General features: G+C 43.8%; 1 protein-coding gene across 12 annotated transcripts in view; it reads right to left on the minus strand.

Moving 5' to 3' along the window:
• The window catches only part of PRKAG2 (protein kinase AMP-activated non-catalytic subunit gamma 2), a 276,835-nt gene that overhangs the window by 55,715 nt on the left and 203,912 nt on the right, over nucleotides 1-17,208 (minus strand). For 8 of the 12 annotated variants that reach the window (XM_067747491.1, XM_067747492.1, XM_067747493.1 and 5 more), the window contains one exon: nucleotides 3,122-3,191. The exons of 3 other annotated variants lie outside the window; for them this stretch is intronic. In XM_067747491.1, coding sequence (XP_067603592.1) covers nucleotides 3,122-3,191 — 70 coding nt within the window. Of the gene's footprint in view, nucleotides 1-3,121; nucleotides 3,192-3,967; nucleotides 3,986-17,208 lie in introns of those variants that run through there. One more of the 12 variants, XM_067747502.1, reaches the window with a different exon arrangement.

Below are 17,208 nucleotides of genomic sequence, written 5' to 3' on the forward strand. Positions count from 1 at the left end.
GGAACGCAGCCCTGCCACTTGGACCGCGTTGCTGCTTTGCTGCTGCACGGGCAGGCTGGGCAGTCTTGACAGGGACAGAGACCGAGACCATCCGGCCCTCTACAGAAAAAGTTTGCCCGTGCCTGTTCTAGAGCCTCAATATTCAGCGCAGGGTCTGTGAAGCAGCAGCAGCAGCAGCACTTGGGGGCTGAGCAGAAATGCAGACTCCCAGGTTCCACCCCAGACCCACAGAACTAGACTCTGCCTTTTAAAAAGCTCTCTGGCAGGGCTTATGCACAGAAAGCTCTCTGATCATTGGTGTGTACGGCCGGGATGAGGCGGTGAGGCTGCAGATGAAGAGAAGTCTGCATGTATTCTATACACAGACCCAGGAAAGTGGTAAAGATTTTCCCGTAAAGGAGTGGTGCTGTCAATTCACGCTCTGGAAAGGTCCCTCTGTCAGGGTGCGATGGTAGGAAGAAGTGGGTGGGCACTTGGTGTCAGAACCCAGGCAAAAGAGGACCTGGACAACACATGGGAGACAGAGGCACCATTTCTCCTTTCTTCCCAGAAGCAAATTAACGTTTTAAGAGATTACCCCAACTTCACTAATGCCTTTCTAACGAACAGAGTATCTGTTAGAATTTATTAGGAAATAGGCAAAGACTTGGTAACAAAAGTATTAGCGATCACGTGTTTCCATGTATACCAGCTACATCCCCATCTAAGGAAAGCGTCCAGATCGCAATGCACGAATGATGACACCGAGTGAATAAGAAGGAAGCTGGAAGATTAAATGAGGACCTATTCAACAGCTAGGTATCAATATTATGTAGGCTGCTAACACATCAGCTCACAGGATACTATGTAAAGGTGTAACGTCCTACTGTTAGGACGCATTGTTCCCCCGAATAAATGTAAGATTCTGCTTGATAGTCAGTTTTTCCATAGTTTGGATGAATAAGCAATCTAAAGTTCAAAAGGAACCAAGCAGCACTTAGACAACCACGCCAACACTACCCCTTCAGGCTTGGCTAACGGCTTCCAAACAACTGCTTTTTAACACTGTGCCTCCTTAAGAATCTGGAAAAATCTGACAGGGTCATTTGTGGGATTCAGTACGCTTCAGAGTAATGACAGCAACGTCGATAAAAACAGATGGGTGAAAACGGGAAATTCCTTGTCTTAGACGCTTAGGTTTAGTATTTTATACTCATTCCCTTGGCAGAAACAATGCAAAAGAAATAAGGCATAGAGATATTTCTCAAATATCTACTTTGAGAAATGCAATATAATTGAATTAATAAATCTCAAGTAAGGAAAAAGACTCCATCAAACCTGTACTGAGAAAAATCTCTATGGACGATGCATTAATAAAAAGCTTAAAAAGTCCATGAGTTCAGTACAATGGTAGATGGCACTTAAACAGTAACAGTAACTAACATGTACTAAGTGCTTACTGTGGATTTACATTGTACTAAATACCATTACATGGATTATCTCATTTAATCCTCAAAACACCCCCGATATTAGCTCCACCTTATGAATGGGAAAACTAAGGCACAGGGAGGTTAAGTAACTTGTCCAAGGTCACACAGCTTAATAAGAAGGTAAGATACGGTCTGAAGCTGGGCCTATGCTCTAAACCATAACTATGGCACCTCTCCAATAGCATCTGCTCTCTACTTTCCTTTGCCCCCATGTGAATCTGCAAAATGATTAAATGCGATGGAGTCTCATTGTTACTGAAATCAGGGACAAAGAAAACTCTATGATTTAGATATTCAGAGTCTTAACGAAAGGGGGGGCACACCATACTGCCCCGTGGACAGTGCCCCAAGTTTGACCTGCAATATAATAAAATCACGGAATAATGAGGTGGATTCGATTGAACACGCTGGATTATTTTTCAGTAGGACAGAGTGCAAATTAAGCCCTAGTCAAATTCTGCAATGTATCATGTAACTGCTTGTTAATAATAAATATGGCGGCAGACTTTTAATGATCATTACTATGAACACGTTATCTTCTGGCTAACATGTCTGTGAAATGCGGGAACTCTAAAACATAAAATAAACGTAGGCACCGGCCTGATGCTGTCGGCTTAACGTTCTCATAGTGGTTGCGCTTATTTAAGGAACTGCCTGACTGTAAATAAACAGAAGCATTAAAGTAAAGTTGGCAGAGGGCACAGCATCCACATGGCACATGCTTTGTTCCAGGGGCTTTATTCCATCAATACTCTTGGAAAAAAGAGAACTCACTAAACGAATAACGGAAAAACACAAGATAGTGTGGAGGTCTTTTAAATTCCTCACATTGTCAAGCATCTTATACAAAGTTCTCTTTAGACTTTGAACTCATCATATCTCATTTTCAATACTAATTCTGCCAAAGAACAAGCTCATCCCCTTCAAATTTTAACAGTTTCAACATAAGATCCAGGTGAAAGCTCATCACAGTCCCACGTTAAATATTCATTTTGCCAAAGAACAAACTCATCCCCCCACATTTCAACAGCTTCAAAATAAGATCCAGGTAAGAAAAAGAAAACGGGGCAGGAAAAGGAAAAATACCGAGTGAGCGAAGAGAAGACAGGAACGATGGAATGACAGGATCACCTGAACTCAAAACCAATTCGCTAAGCCGCCACCGCTTTTCCTATTGAACTTTCCCTATCAAGACAAGAAGACACACCCTGCTGGTGGTATTTTCACAAGTACAGATAAGGGAACCACTGTGTGTTATTTAAAGGTACGGACCATAGGCATAATCTGGGGGTTACCCCTACATGTATGGTGGCATTACAAACAATTACTACTGCACGTCACCTTGCTCTCATTCCAGTTCGGCTTGTAAGGACAAAAGGACCGACCATCCGTGTGGATGGCCGGGTTGCGGGCTCCCCTTAGAACCCAGCAAGATTTCGCCACCGAAAGGCACCCGCGGCCACTGCAGACACGCTCTGCCGGCTCCGCGTCTCCACCGCCAGCCCCTGCAGGGCGCGCCGCCCGAAGCCGGACGGGCGGTGGGCGGCTGGGTCCCGCGGCCTCCGGGGCGTGAACCCCGTCTGTCCCCGCGCCCCGGCCCCTCCGGGCCCCCGGCGTAGACACGGAAGCGCGTTCCAGCGAGGGGCACTCACCTTCTTCTTCCAACTCGAATTTCTCCAGCATGCCGGCTTCCGCGGGTCCCGGGGCCGCCGCCAGCGCCGCCTGAGGAGGAGCAGGACAGGGATCAGCATGCGCTCGGCCGCGCTCGTCCCCGGCCGCGCGGGCGGGGGCGCGGGGACGCGGGGGGGTGGCGCGCGGGGGCGGAGGGCGGGGGTGCCGGGGATACAGGGGCGCGGCGCAGGCCGCGGGGGGCCGGAGGGCCGGGGGTCGGCGGTGGTGCGAACGCGGGGGGCGGGGCCGAGGGGCGAGCGGCCAGGGGGCGGGTGCAGGCCGGCGAGCGGTTGGGGGCGCGGGGGCGGGACGAGGGGGACTGGGGGGAGGCGCAGGGAGGCGGGCGGGGAGCGTGTGGGGGGGGCGGGGGCACGGAGGCGGTCTCTGCGGCTCCGCGGAGCGCTCCGGCCTAGCTCCGCGCCGGGTCGCTGGGAGGAGGGGCCTCCCGGGCGGCTGGCGGGGCGGGGGGCGGCGCGGCGCGGCCCGGCCCGCCCGCACTGCACAGAACGGGCGGTGCGGCCCAGCCTCCGGCCCACCCCCGCCCCAAGCCGCAGGTGGCGCGGGCCGCGGCCTAACCTGCCGCCCTCCCCGAGTGGAACGGCCCGCTCCCGGCCTCCCCCTGGCGCCTCGCGCGTTGGTATGGACCGGCGAGATGGAACCGTGGGACTAGGACCCCGAGGAGCCAGGGGCTGGCTCGCTCGAGGGCGGCCGGGGCGCCCTTCTGGCCGCATCCCTCCTTCCCGCCAGGGCCGCCGACCGGCCATTAGCAGAGGCCCGTTTTCTCATCCTTGCCTCGTCCTCCCATCCCACCGCTCACATCCGCTCACCTTCCCCCGCCACCCACGGCAGCGCGTCCCTGCAGGTTTAACCTGCGCAGGTGTGGTCTCGGCCAGCCCGGGGGGTGGGGCACGAGGGGAGCGCTGCCAGGTGGGGGCGGGGTGGGCGGAGCGACGTGCCAGGGAGAGGGGAATGGAGGCTGCAGGACCCCAGGGGGAGATGACCCCAAAGGCGGGGGTCGGGGTGGAGGGGAGTGGGTGAGGGAGTGATTGCTTGCTTTTCTTTATAAAGTTTAGACTAAATTGCCCATCCCTTTCGCCTAATAAAAATTTTGTTCTGTGGAATATACGTACTGTAGATGCACTGTGTCGCTATCAGTTTTACCCACCATGGAACTCTTTAACGTGCTTCCTCTCTTCATAGCCCATTCTCTTCTTTGGGGAGCCACTGCCAGAAGCACATACAAATCTAAATCTGGCCCTGGCCACTCCTGTCACCCTGGATCTGGGTATCTGAGACTCTCCAATCGCCAACTCAGGTTGGCAGGCAGCGAGGCTGGCAGCCGAGAGCTTCCTGGAAGAGCAGGGTAACCAGAGAGGGGACAGGCACCCCATTCCGTGAGGCTCTCCTGTGTTACAGGCAATGACTGCCCCAGGTGCAGGGGGCCCTTAGCTCACTGCAGAGTGCAAGGGCCCTGATAAAGAGATTAGCTCCCCAGCGCTGATTAAGGCTGTGAAGTCCCGCCCCCACCAAAGGAACTTGGTTCTGTCACTCTTGCAAGCCTAGCCTGGAGGAGGAAGTACTTAAATTTCCTTTATGCTTTCTTTCTGCTCTGTCATCTCAGTTGGGCCAATACCCAAGTCTTTTTTTTTTAGTCACGCCATGTGGCATGAAGGATCTTAGTTCCCCAACCAGGGGTCAAACCCATGCCCCCTACATTAGGAGCATGGAGTCTTAACCAATGGGTCACCAGGGAAGTCCTGCCAATCCCTAAGTCTTAATCTTTGCCTTAAAAAATGTGGGGGGAGGAAAAGAAGACAGAACTAATTTTGTAAGACATGGTGGTAAAAATGCTCAGCTGTGTCATGCTTAACAGCAAAAGACTGAATGCTTTCTCTCTTAAGTTCAGGAACAAGGCAAGGATGTGTGCTTTCACACTGTTCTTAATCAACACAGTACTAGAAGTTCTAGCCACTGCAACAAGGGAAGAAAAAAAAATTAAAGGCATACAAATTGCAAAGGAAGAAATAAAACCATCCCTATTTGCAGATGACATGGTTGTCTTCATAGAAAGTCCCAAGGAATCTACTAGATAAACAAACAAACAAATCCCAAAACACCAAAACTAGGACTAATTAGTGCAGCCAAGGTTACAGGATACAAGATCAACACACAAAAATCAATCACGTTCAACACACAAAAATCAATCACATTTGTGCTAACAATGTTCATGCTAACAAGGAACACGTGGAAACTGATATTAAAAACAATATTATTTATGATGACCACAAAGAAAATTAAATACTTAGGTATTCACTTAAGAGAACATGTACAGGGCTTCCCTGGTGGCGCAGTGGTTAAGAATCCACCTGCCAATGCAGGGGACATGGGTTCGAGCCCTGGTCCAGGAAGATCCCACATGCTGCGGAGCAACTAAGCCCGTGTGCCACAACTACTGAGCCTGTGCTCTAGAGCCCATGAGCCACAACTACTGAGCCCACGTACCTCAACTGCTGAGGTCTGTGGGGCTGGAGCCTGTGCTCCGCAACAGGAGAAGCCACTGCAATGAGAAGCCCGGGCACCGCAGCAAAGAGCAGCCCCTGCTCGCCGCAACTAGAGAAAGCCTGCGTGCAGCAACAAAGACCCAGTGCAGCCAAAAATAAATAAATAAAATAAAAACTCAACAGGAGAAAAAGAAAACAACCCAATCAGAACATGGGCAAAAGATATGGAGGCATTTCACTGAAACAGATAGAAAGACGGCAAAATAAGCGCATGAAAACATGTCCAACATCATTAGCCATTAGGGAAACGCAAATCAAAACCACAATAAGCTATCACTACACCCCTATTAGAATGGCCAAAATAAAAACAGTGACCACACCAAATGCCAGTGAGGATACAGAGAAACAGAATCACTTGTGCATTGCTGTGGGGATGCAAAATCATACCACCGCTCTGGGAAACAATTTTGCAGTTTCTTATGAATCTAAGCTCCCAACTGCCATATGACACATCAGTGGCGCTCTTGGGCACTTATCCCAGGGAAAACGAAACATGTTCACACAAAAACCTATGTATGGGCCTGGTGGGGGGAGACCTTCAACATGGTGGAGGAATAAGACATGGAGATCACCTTCCTCACCACAAATACATCAAAAATACATCTACATGTGGAACAACTCCTAAAGAACACCTACTGAATGCTGGCAGAATACCTCAGACTTCTCAAAAGGCAAGAAACTCCCCACGTACCTGGCCGTGTGGCTGACATGGTCTTGGTGCTCCAGCTGGGTGTCAGGCCTGAGCCTCTGACGTGGGAGAGCCGAGTTTAGGACGCTGGTACACCAGAGAACTCCCGGCCCAACGTAATATCAATCGGTGAAGAGTTCTCCCAGAGATCTCTGTCTCAACGCTAAGACCCAGGTCCACTCAACGACCAGCAAGCACCAGTGCTGGACACCCCATGCCAAGCAACTAGCAAGACAGGAACACAACCCCACCCATTAGCAGAGAGAGGCTGCCTAAAATCATAATAAGTTCACAGACACCCCAAAACACACCACCAGACGCAGTCCTGCCCATCAGAAAGACAAGATCCAGCCTCATCCACCAGACCCCTCCACCAGGAAGCCTACACAGCCCTCTGAACCAACCCTACCCACTGGGGGAGGACACCAAAAACAATGGGAACTACGAACCTGCAGCCTGTGAAAAGGAGACCCCAAACACAGTAAGTTAAGCAAAATGAGAAGACAGAGAAATACACAGCAGGTGAAGGAGCAAGGTAAAAACCCACCACACGAAACAAATGAAGAGGAAATAGGCAGTCTACCTGAAATGGAATTCAGAGTAATGATAGTAAAGATGATCCAAAATCTTGGAAACAGAATGATGAAAATACAAGAAACATTTAACAAGGACCTAGAAGAACTAAAGAGCAAACTAACAATGATGAACAACACAATAAATGAAATTAAAAATTCTCTAAAAGGAATCAATAGCAGAATAACTGAGGCAGAAGAACGGATAAGTGACCTGGAAGATAAAATAGTGGAAATAATTACTGCAGAGCAGAAAAAAGAAAAAAGAATGAAAAGAATTGAGGACAGCCTCAGAGACCTCTGGGACAACATTAAATGCACCAACATTCGAATTATAGGGGTCCCAGAAGAAGAAGAGAAAAAAAAAGGGACTGAGAAAATATTTGAAGAGATTATAGTTGAAAACTTCCCTAATATGGGAAAGGAAATAGTCAAGTAGTCCAGGAAGCACAGAGAGTCCCATACAGGATAAATCCAAGGAGAAACATGCCAAGACACATATTAATCAAACTATCAAAAATTAAATACAAATAAAAAATATTAAAAGCAGCAAGGAAAAAACAACAAATAACATACAAGGGAATCCCCATAAGGTTAATAGCTGATCTTTCAGCAGAAACTCTGCAAGCCAGAAGGGCGTGGCAGTACATATTTAAAGTGATGAAAGGGAAAAACCTACAAACAAGATTACTCTACCCAGCAGGGATCTCATTCAGATTCTACAGAGAAATTAAAACCTTCACGGACAAGCAAAAGCTAAGAGAATTCAGCACCACCAAACCAGCTTTACAACAAATGCTAAAGGAACTTCTCTAGGCAGGAAACACAAGAGAAGGAAAAGACCTACAATAACAAACCCCAAACAATTAAGAAAATGGTAATAGAAACATACATATTGATAATTACCTTAAGTATAAATGGATTAAATGCTCCAACCAAAAGACACAGACTGGATGAATGGATACAAAAACAAGACCTGTATATATGCCGTCTACAAGAGACCCACTTCAGAGCTGGGGACACATACAGACTGAAAGTGAGGGGATGGAAAAAGATATTCCATGCAAATGGAAATCAAAAGAAAGCTGGAGTAGCAATGCTCATATCAGACAAAATAGACTTTAAAATAAAGACTATTACAAGAGAAAAGAAAGACACTACAGAAGGATCAAGGGATCAATCCAAGAAGAAGATATAAAAATTGTAAATATTTATGCACCCAACATAGGAGCACCTCAATACATAAGGCAAATGCTAACAGCCATAAAAGGGGAAATTGACAATAACACAATAATAGTAGGGGACTTAAACACCCCACTTTCACCAACGGACAGATCATCCAAAATGAAATAAATAAGGAAACACAAGCTTTAAATGATACACTAAACAAGCTGGACTTAACTGATATTTATAGGACATTCCATCCAAAAATAACAGAATACACTTTCTTCCCAAGTGCTCATAGAACATTATCCAGGATAGATCATATCTTGGGTCATGAGTCAAGCCTTGGTAAATTTAAGAAAACTGAAATCGTATCAAGTATCTTTTCTGACCACAACGCTATGAGACTAGATATGAATTACAGGAAAAAATCTGTAAAAAATATAAACACATGGAGGCTAAACAATACACTACTTAATAACCAAGAGATCACTGAAGAAATCAAAGAGGAAATTAAAAAATACCTAGAAACAAATGACAATGAAAACACGACGACCCAAAGCCTATGGGATGCAGCAAAAGCAGTTCTAAGAGGGAAGTTTATAGCAATACAATCCTACCTTAAGAAACAAGAAACATCTCAAAGTAACAACCTAACCTTACACCTAAAGCAATTAGAGAAAAAAGAACAAAAAACCCCCAAAGTTAGCAGAAGGAAAGAAATCATAAAGATCAGATCAGAAATAAATGAAAAATAAATGAAGGAAATGATAGCAAAGATCAATAAAACTAAAAGCTGGTTCTTTGAGAAGATAAAATTGATAAACCATTAGCCAGACTCATCAAGAAAAAAAGGGAGAAGACTCAAATCAATAGAATTAGAAATGAAAAAGGGGAAGTAACAACTGTCACTGCAGAAATACAAAGGATCATGAGAGATTATTACAAGCAACTATATGCCAATAAAATGGACAACCAGGAAGAAATGGACAAATTCTTAGAAATGCACAACCTTCCGAGACAGAACCAGGAAGAAACAGAAAATATGAACAGACCAATCACAAGCACTGAAATTGAAACTCTGATTAAAAATCTTCCAACAAACAAAAGCCCAGGACCAGATGGCTTCACAGGCGAATTCTATCAAACATTTAGAGAAGGGCTAACACCTATGCTTCTCAAACTCTTCCAAAATATAGCAGAGGGAGGAACACTCCCAAAATCATTCTATGAGGCCACCATCACCCTGATACCAAAACCAGACAAAGATGTCACAAAAAAAGAAAACTACAGACCAATATCACTGATGAACATAGATGCAAAAATCCTCAGCAAAATACTAGCAAACAGAATCCAACAGCACATTAAAAGGATCATACACCATGATCAAGTGGGACTTATCCCAGGAATGCAAGGATTCTTCAATATACGCAAATCAATCAATGTGATACACCATATTAACAAACTGAAGGAGAAAAACCATATGATCATCTCAATAGATACAGAGAAAGCTTTTGATATAGTTCAACACCCATTTATGATAAAAACCCTCCAGAAAGTAGGCATAGAGGGAACTTACCTCAACATAATAAAGGCCATATATGACAAACCCAAAGCCAACATCGTCCTCAAAGGTGAAAAACTGAAACCACTTCCACTAAGATCAGGAAGAAGACAAGGTTGACAACTCTCACCACTATTATTCAACATAGTTTTGGAAGTTTTAGCCACAGCAATCAGAGAAGAAAATGAAATAAAAGGAATCCAAATCAGAAAAGAAGAAGTAAAGCTGTCACTGTTTGCAGATGACATGATACTGTAAACTACTAGAGCTAATCGATGAATTTGGTGAAGTATCAGGATACAAAATTAATGCACAGAAATCTCTTGCATTCCTATACACTAATGATGAAAAATCTGAAATAGAAATTAAGGAAACACTCCCATTTACCACTGCAACAAAAAGAATAAAATACCTAGGAATAAAACTACCTAAGGAGACAGAAGACCAGTATGCAGGAAACTATAAGACATTGATGGAAGAAATTAAAGATGATACCAACAGATGGAGAGATATACCACGTTCTTGGATTGGAAGAATCAATATTGTGAAAATGACTATACTACCGAAAGCAATCTACAGATTCAATGCAATCCCTATCAAACTACCAATGGCATTTTTCACAGAACTTGAACAAAAAATTTCACAATTTGTATGGAAACACAAAAGACCCTGAATTGCCAAAGCAATCTTGAGAAACACAAATGGAGCTGGAGGAATCAGGCTCCCTGACTTCAGACTATACTACAAAGCTACAGTAATCAAGACAGTATGGTACTGGCACCAAAACAGAAATATAGATCAATGGAACAGGATAGAAAGCCCAGAGATAAACCCACACAGATATGGTCACCTTATCTTTGGTAAAGGAGGCAAGAATATACAGTGGAGAAAAGACAGCCTCTTCAGTAAGTGGTGCTGGGAAAACTGGACAGCTACATGTAAAAGAATGAAATTAGAACACTTCCTAACACCATACACAAAAATAAACTCAAAATGGATTAAAGACCTAAATGTAAGGCCAGACACTATAAAACTCTTAGAGGAAAACATAGGCAGAACACTCTATGGCATAAATCACAGCATGACCCTTTTTGACCCACCTCCTAGAGAAATGGAAATAAAAACAAAAATAAACAAATGGGCCCTAATGAAACTTAAAAGCTTTTGCACAGCAAAGGAAACCATAAAGAAGACAAAAAGACAACCCTCAGAATGGGAGAAAATATTTGCAAATGAAGCAACTGACAAAGGATTAATCTCCAAAATATACAAGCAGCTATTGCAGCTCAATATCAAAAAAACAAAGAGGACTTCCCTGGTGGAGCAGTGGTTGGGAATCCTCCTGTCAGTGTGGGGGACACGGGTTCAAGCTGTGGTCTGGGAAGATCCCACATGCTGCGGGGCGGCTGGGCCCATGCGCCACAACTACTGAGCCTGCGCTCTGGAGCCCGCTAGCCACAACGACTGAGCCCACATGCCACAACTACTGAAGCCCGTGCGCCTAGAGCCTGTGCTCCACAACAAGAGAAGCCACCGCAGTGAGAAGCCGGCGCACCATAAAGAAAAGAAGCTCCCGCTCGCCGCAACTAGAGAAAGCCCACGTGCAGCAACAAAGACCCAATGCAGCCAAAGATAAATAAATGAATTTAAGACAGACAAACAAACAAACAACCCAATCCAAAAATGGGCAGAAGACCTAAATAGACATTTCTACAAAGAAGATATACAGATTGCCAACAAACACATGAAAGGATGCTCAACATCACTAATCATTAGAGAAATGCAAATCAAAACTACAATGAGGTATCACCTCACACCAGTTAGAATGGGCATCATCAGAAAATCTACAAACAAGAAATGCTGGAGAGGGTGTGGAGAAAAGGGAACCCTCTTGCACTGTTGGTGGGAATGTAAATTGATACAGCCACTATGGAGAACAGTATGGAGGGTCCTTAAAAAGCTAAAAATAGAACTACCATACAACCCAGCAATCCCACTACTGGGCATATACCCTGAGAAAACCATAATTCAAAAAGAGTCATGTCCCACAATGTTCATTGCAGCTCTATTTACAATAGCTAGGACATGGAAGCAACCTAAGTGTCCATCGACAGATGAATGGATAAAGAAGATGTAGCACATATATACAATGGAATATTACTCAGCCATAAAAAGAAAAGAAATTGAGTTATTTGTAGTGAGGTGGATGGACCTAGAGTCTGTCATACAGAGTGAAGTAAGTCAGAAAGAGAAAAACAAATACTGTATGCTAACACATATATATGGAATCTAACAAAGAAAAAAATGGTTCTGAAGAACCTAGGGGCAGGACAGGAATAGAGACGCAGATGTAGAGAATGGACTTGAGGACACAGGGAGGAGAAAGGGTAAGCTGGGACGAAGTGAGAGAGTGGCATGGACGTATATACACTACCAAATGTAAAACAGATAGCTAGTGGGAAGCAGCTGCATAGCACAGGGAGATCAGCTCGGTGCTTGTGACCACCTAGAGGGGTGGGATAGAGAGGGTGGGAGGGAGACGCAAGAGGTAGGGGATATGGGGATATATGTACACGTACAGCTGATTCACTTTGTTATAGCAGAAACGAACACACCATTGTAAAGCAATTATACTCCAATAAAGATGTTAAAAACAAAAACAAAACCAAAAACCTATGTATGAATGTTCACATCAGCTTCATTTGTAACAGCCCAAACTGGAAATAACAGATGTCATTCAACAAACAATGTTACATCTATACTGTGGAATACTACTCAGCAGTAAAAAGCAACAAGCTATTGATACATACAACCACGTGCATGAATGTCCGGGGAAGTATGCTGAGTGAAAAAAGCCAATCCCTGACGGTTATATATGGTATGATTCCATTTTAGAGAACATTCTTGAAATGAAAAAAATTATAGAAGTGGAGAACAGATTAGTGGATGCTAGGGGTCAGGGATGCGGGTGGGGGAACAGAAGTACCTGTGGCTATAAAAGGGCAACATGAGGGACCCTTGTGGTGATGGATCTGTTCTGTATCTTGACTGTTTCAAAGTCAATACTGTTTGTGTTATCATACTATATTTTCCCCCATGAGTCAAGCCAAGCTGATTTAATTCTGTGGAGGAAACGACAACTGGGGCTCATTTAGAAAAAAAATCTTTATTGAGATACAATTCACATAACATAAAATATGACTTTCAGTATACACACAGGGTTGTGTAACCATCTGTGTTTACAGCATTTTCATTATCCCAAAGACAAGCCCCATACCCATTACCAGTCACTGCCTATTACTCCCTTAACCCCCATGCTCACTCGTAGGCAACCACTAATCTATTTTCTGTCTCTATAGATTTGCCTCTTCTGGACATTTCATATAAATGGAATCATACAGTATGTGGTCTTTCATCTCTGGCTTCTTTCACTCAGCATAATGTATTCAAGGTTCATCCATGTTGTAACATTTATTCGCACTTAATTTCTTTTTCTTGCTGAAAAACATTCCATTGTATGGATATACCACATTTTATTTATCCATTTATCAGCTGACGGCTGCTTGGGTAATTTTCACTTTGGGGCTATTGTGAATATGAATATTGCTGCTATAAACATTCATGTACAAGGGTTTGTGTGGAAGTACGTTTTCATTTCTGTTAGGTATAGATCCGGGAATGGAATTTCTGGGTCATATGGTAACTCTCTATTTTAAACATTTAGAGAAACCGTCAAACTGTTTTCCACAGTGACTGCACCTTTTTACATTTTCACCAGCGATGTACGAAGGTTCCAATTTCTCCTGTACTGTAGTTTTGCAAGATGTTACCATGGAGGGAACTAGGTGAAGGGCACGCAGGATTGCTGTATTATCTCTAAAAACTTCATGTGAACCCACAATGATCTCGAAACACAAAGTCTAATTAAAAAGAAGTTTGGTAGTACATAGTAGAAGTGTCGATCCTCCTAATGTTGGAAAAGTCTACACTTGAATTTCCTGCAGTAAATCTGGCACGCTTTAAAAAGAAATCCCTCATTGATATTTATTAGGAGCACCATCTATTTCACTGTAATGCTGATGAGTTGTTTCTTGGGAGGCAGAAATGGGCAGCCGGCGGGAGTATGTATTTCTGGAGGCTGTGAACTCTGCAAAAGTGGTCCTCAGACCAAAATGTCCTGTACCTATCACTGTCCACGCTGGTAGAGAATAGAAATGGAAACAAATTAACGTGATTCTCTTAATTTTACTCACTTGATGATGGGTGTACAGAAGTAGACTAAAATAAAAACGTCTCTAGTGAGACTGAATTTATTTCCACGGGTTGTTTTCACTTTGTAAAACATCTCATGCTTTCTTCCTTAGAAAGGAGCGTAGTCACAGGACACCAGAAAGAGGCAGATGACACTGTTCTATGACACGTGAAGTCAACTTCAGGGACCTAAAGCCCTGCGAAGCTTTTCAGACATGCACAGAAATGTCGACAGGCTGAAATGAGTGATGGATTGGTTTGTACCAATAATTTGAAGCTGGTGGCCATCGGTTGCCTTTTCACGGTGATGTTCTCTTCAAGTCTCAACAGACTTACATGCCAGAGTTAATTTTAGCTATTCCAGGCAGGCAGGGAAGCCAGGAGAGGAGGAAAGCAGAGAGGAAGGGCTCAGGCCATGTTCTGCATGCAAAAAGAAGGGGCTTGCACTGCGATGCTACCTCATCTCCCTCGAGAACTAAACTGGCAATATCATGGTAGAGAGCTGCCAGGTTGTCCTTGCTGGACCTTGTGCAGATTCGTGGTATTTCTACCTGTACCCCATCAGCTTCTGCAACCAGTCTGGGATGACCGGACTCCAGGGTGATGGGAGGGAACAGAGTTGAACTTTACTGAAAGAATGCCTGCAATACATGGAGCCATAACAAGTGTGACTTTTTGGTTGGTGAAAAATACTAAATGATTAAGGACTGTCTTACATAATTGTGCCCAGTGTTTTGAATGACTATCAGAAGGGGAAAACATCAGGCTGCGAGCTTAATCATAAAACGACTGCCAGAAAAGCTTTCCTTTATGCAATGAGGTCGGATATGCGTTCACTTTACCTTTTTTTTTGTTTGTTTTTTTCAATCTTAAATAGCTACTGCAAGAAATCAATCAACCTTAAATACTGGATAAGGAGCTCCTGAATAATTTAGAAGCATCGATGTTTCCCCCTGCTGTCTTCTGTGAGCTCTGGTTCCATGCAAAGACGTCCTCTGTGCGGTAGCAAAAGTGGGACGGGAAACTGCACCCGTGCGGGCAGGAGATGTGCGTGCACCCCGTCCTACCTCTCGCTCTACTCTCTCGAGCCAGCCTTCACCCCCATGCCTGTGCTGATGGCCTTGAAGCCTCAGCCCCAAGCTCAGAGCTCTCCTGCGCTCCAGACTGCTTCCTGCTCATCTCCGTTTGAATTTTCTATGGGCAATTCAAACTCATCCATCGCAAATGGTCCCTGGGTCCTCTTGGTTTATCTCAGTGTCCTTGGACACTGCCCAAGGTGTCTCTGTCTCCACCATACTCCTCAGCTAGGCTTGCTGTTGGAACAGCTCCAGTTTCTCCTGTCTTGCCCTTTTCTAGTCCGTTCCCTACCCTGGAGCCAGAGCTCCTTTTAAACACAGACTTGTTCTTGTTACTCGGTTTAGAACCATCCAGTGACTCTCAGGAACCTTTAGGAATGTCGTGCAAACTCTTCAGCCCCAAGCAGGACCTGATCATTTTATTTCTTCACCTTTGCTTGCTAACCCCCGCTGCATCCTCTACACGGGAGCCCTGATGCTTTGTTCCTGGAATATACCCTGCTCACGGCACTAAGAGTTTGAATATTCTGGCCTCCCTTCCTACTTCTGTCACTTGGCTAGGTCCTACTCACTCCTTTAAGATTGAGTCTTTAAGAGGAGAAGAAGCAGCGTGGCCAAAAAAAAAGAAAAAAAAAAAGAAAAATCAGCCCTCATACTCATCAGACGTTTTATCATTTGGTTCTGGTTTTCCCTGGGATCTTAATTTAAGAAAATTTCCATTAAGAATTTTTATTTGAAAAGATGCGATCTAAAATAAATTCAAGGTTTGCCTGTTAAAAAAAAAAAAAGAATGAGTCTTAAAAAGAAGGCTCACCAGGCAGCCTCTTCTGCTTCTTGACCTCTTCTCACAACTTACCTGGTTAATTGCTTCTCTGAACCCACATGCTTCTCTAAGGCAGTTAACATGGAATTGGGATTTACTCTTCTGTCTCCCCTAAATGCCATAAACTCTTTGAAGCGGCAGAATGACCCTGTTTGATCATCTGACACATAGTAGGTATTGCAGAAATAGTTGAGTGAAATGCATCGTTTGTTATTAGGAAATCAGTTAAAAACATGGTGGGTAAGCAGATAATTTTAACAGCATAAGTGGGTTCAGAGATGATTTCATTCCATTTACTCCTGCTTTTCCTGGACCTCATTTCTATTTAGAAATAATTATACCCACATTCCCTTGAGCGTTGGAGCTGGTATTTTGAAGAAAAAAGGAAGTGACTGTGCTCTTTCAGACTCTCTCTGAGGACTGCAGGCTGTGGACCGCACTTTGCATCCTGGTTTGGACATTGGCGGAGAGCTTTCCCAGCTCTTGCTGTCACCCTACAATTTTACTTTCTGTTAAGTGAGAACAATGGATCTTTTAAAGTGGTGTCGAAATTTGATAAAAACTCAAAAATATAAGATATTTAACACCACAACTATTAATTCCTCTGATCGATTTTAATCATTATATTTGGGGGGAAGGTTTTGTTCATTTTGATAGTTTTCTAAATAACAATTTCAGATAGCATAAAATAAAGCTGGTTCCTTCCTAACATTTATTTATGATTTCCTTTAAAGAGCATTTATTCCACAGGATCTTTTCAGAGAGTATGGCAACCAATTCTACAGTTCAGTGAGTCAGCTGAACTGTTTCAAAGGAGGAGCTCCTGTTTCAAAGGAGGTATCATTAAATAAGAGATGAAGAAAATGGACTTAACCAAAACAAAATTCTTTTTGTCTGGCTTCTGTTAAATTGTCTTCTAAGTTCCAAAAAGTAGACAATGTTAAGATTTTGAAGATAGTCATTCAGCAAATATTTACTATCTGCTATATGCCAGGAACCACAGAAGGTGAGTCATTTAAATATCTGGTGTGATTAGAAATTCACATCAAAGATACGAAGTAGGAACCCTAAACACACATAGCATTTATTTGTTACTCTTCAAATCCTGGTTCTGTGGAGCTCATTAGTCAGGGTCTAGAATATGTATGTCTCTTGCCTTTCACAAATAAATCCAAATTAGTTTTTATTTTTTGCTAATTGAAATCTTTGATTATCAGGTTTGTGTTTAACACGACTTACTGGGGAGCTAAATACATTTCATTATGTTGACAACTCTTATTATCCCATAATACTGTGCAAATTAAAAAAATAAGTATTGCTCAGCCAGTTCAATTAAGTTCATAATGACAGTTTAAAGCTGGTTCAATCA

Source organism: Pseudorca crassidens, chromosome 8 (genome assembly GCF_039906515.1).
Source record: "Pseudorca crassidens isolate mPseCra1 chromosome 8, mPseCra1.hap1, whole genome shotgun sequence".
Taxonomy (NCBI): domain Eukaryota; kingdom Metazoa; phylum Chordata; class Mammalia; order Artiodactyla; family Delphinidae; genus Pseudorca; species Pseudorca crassidens.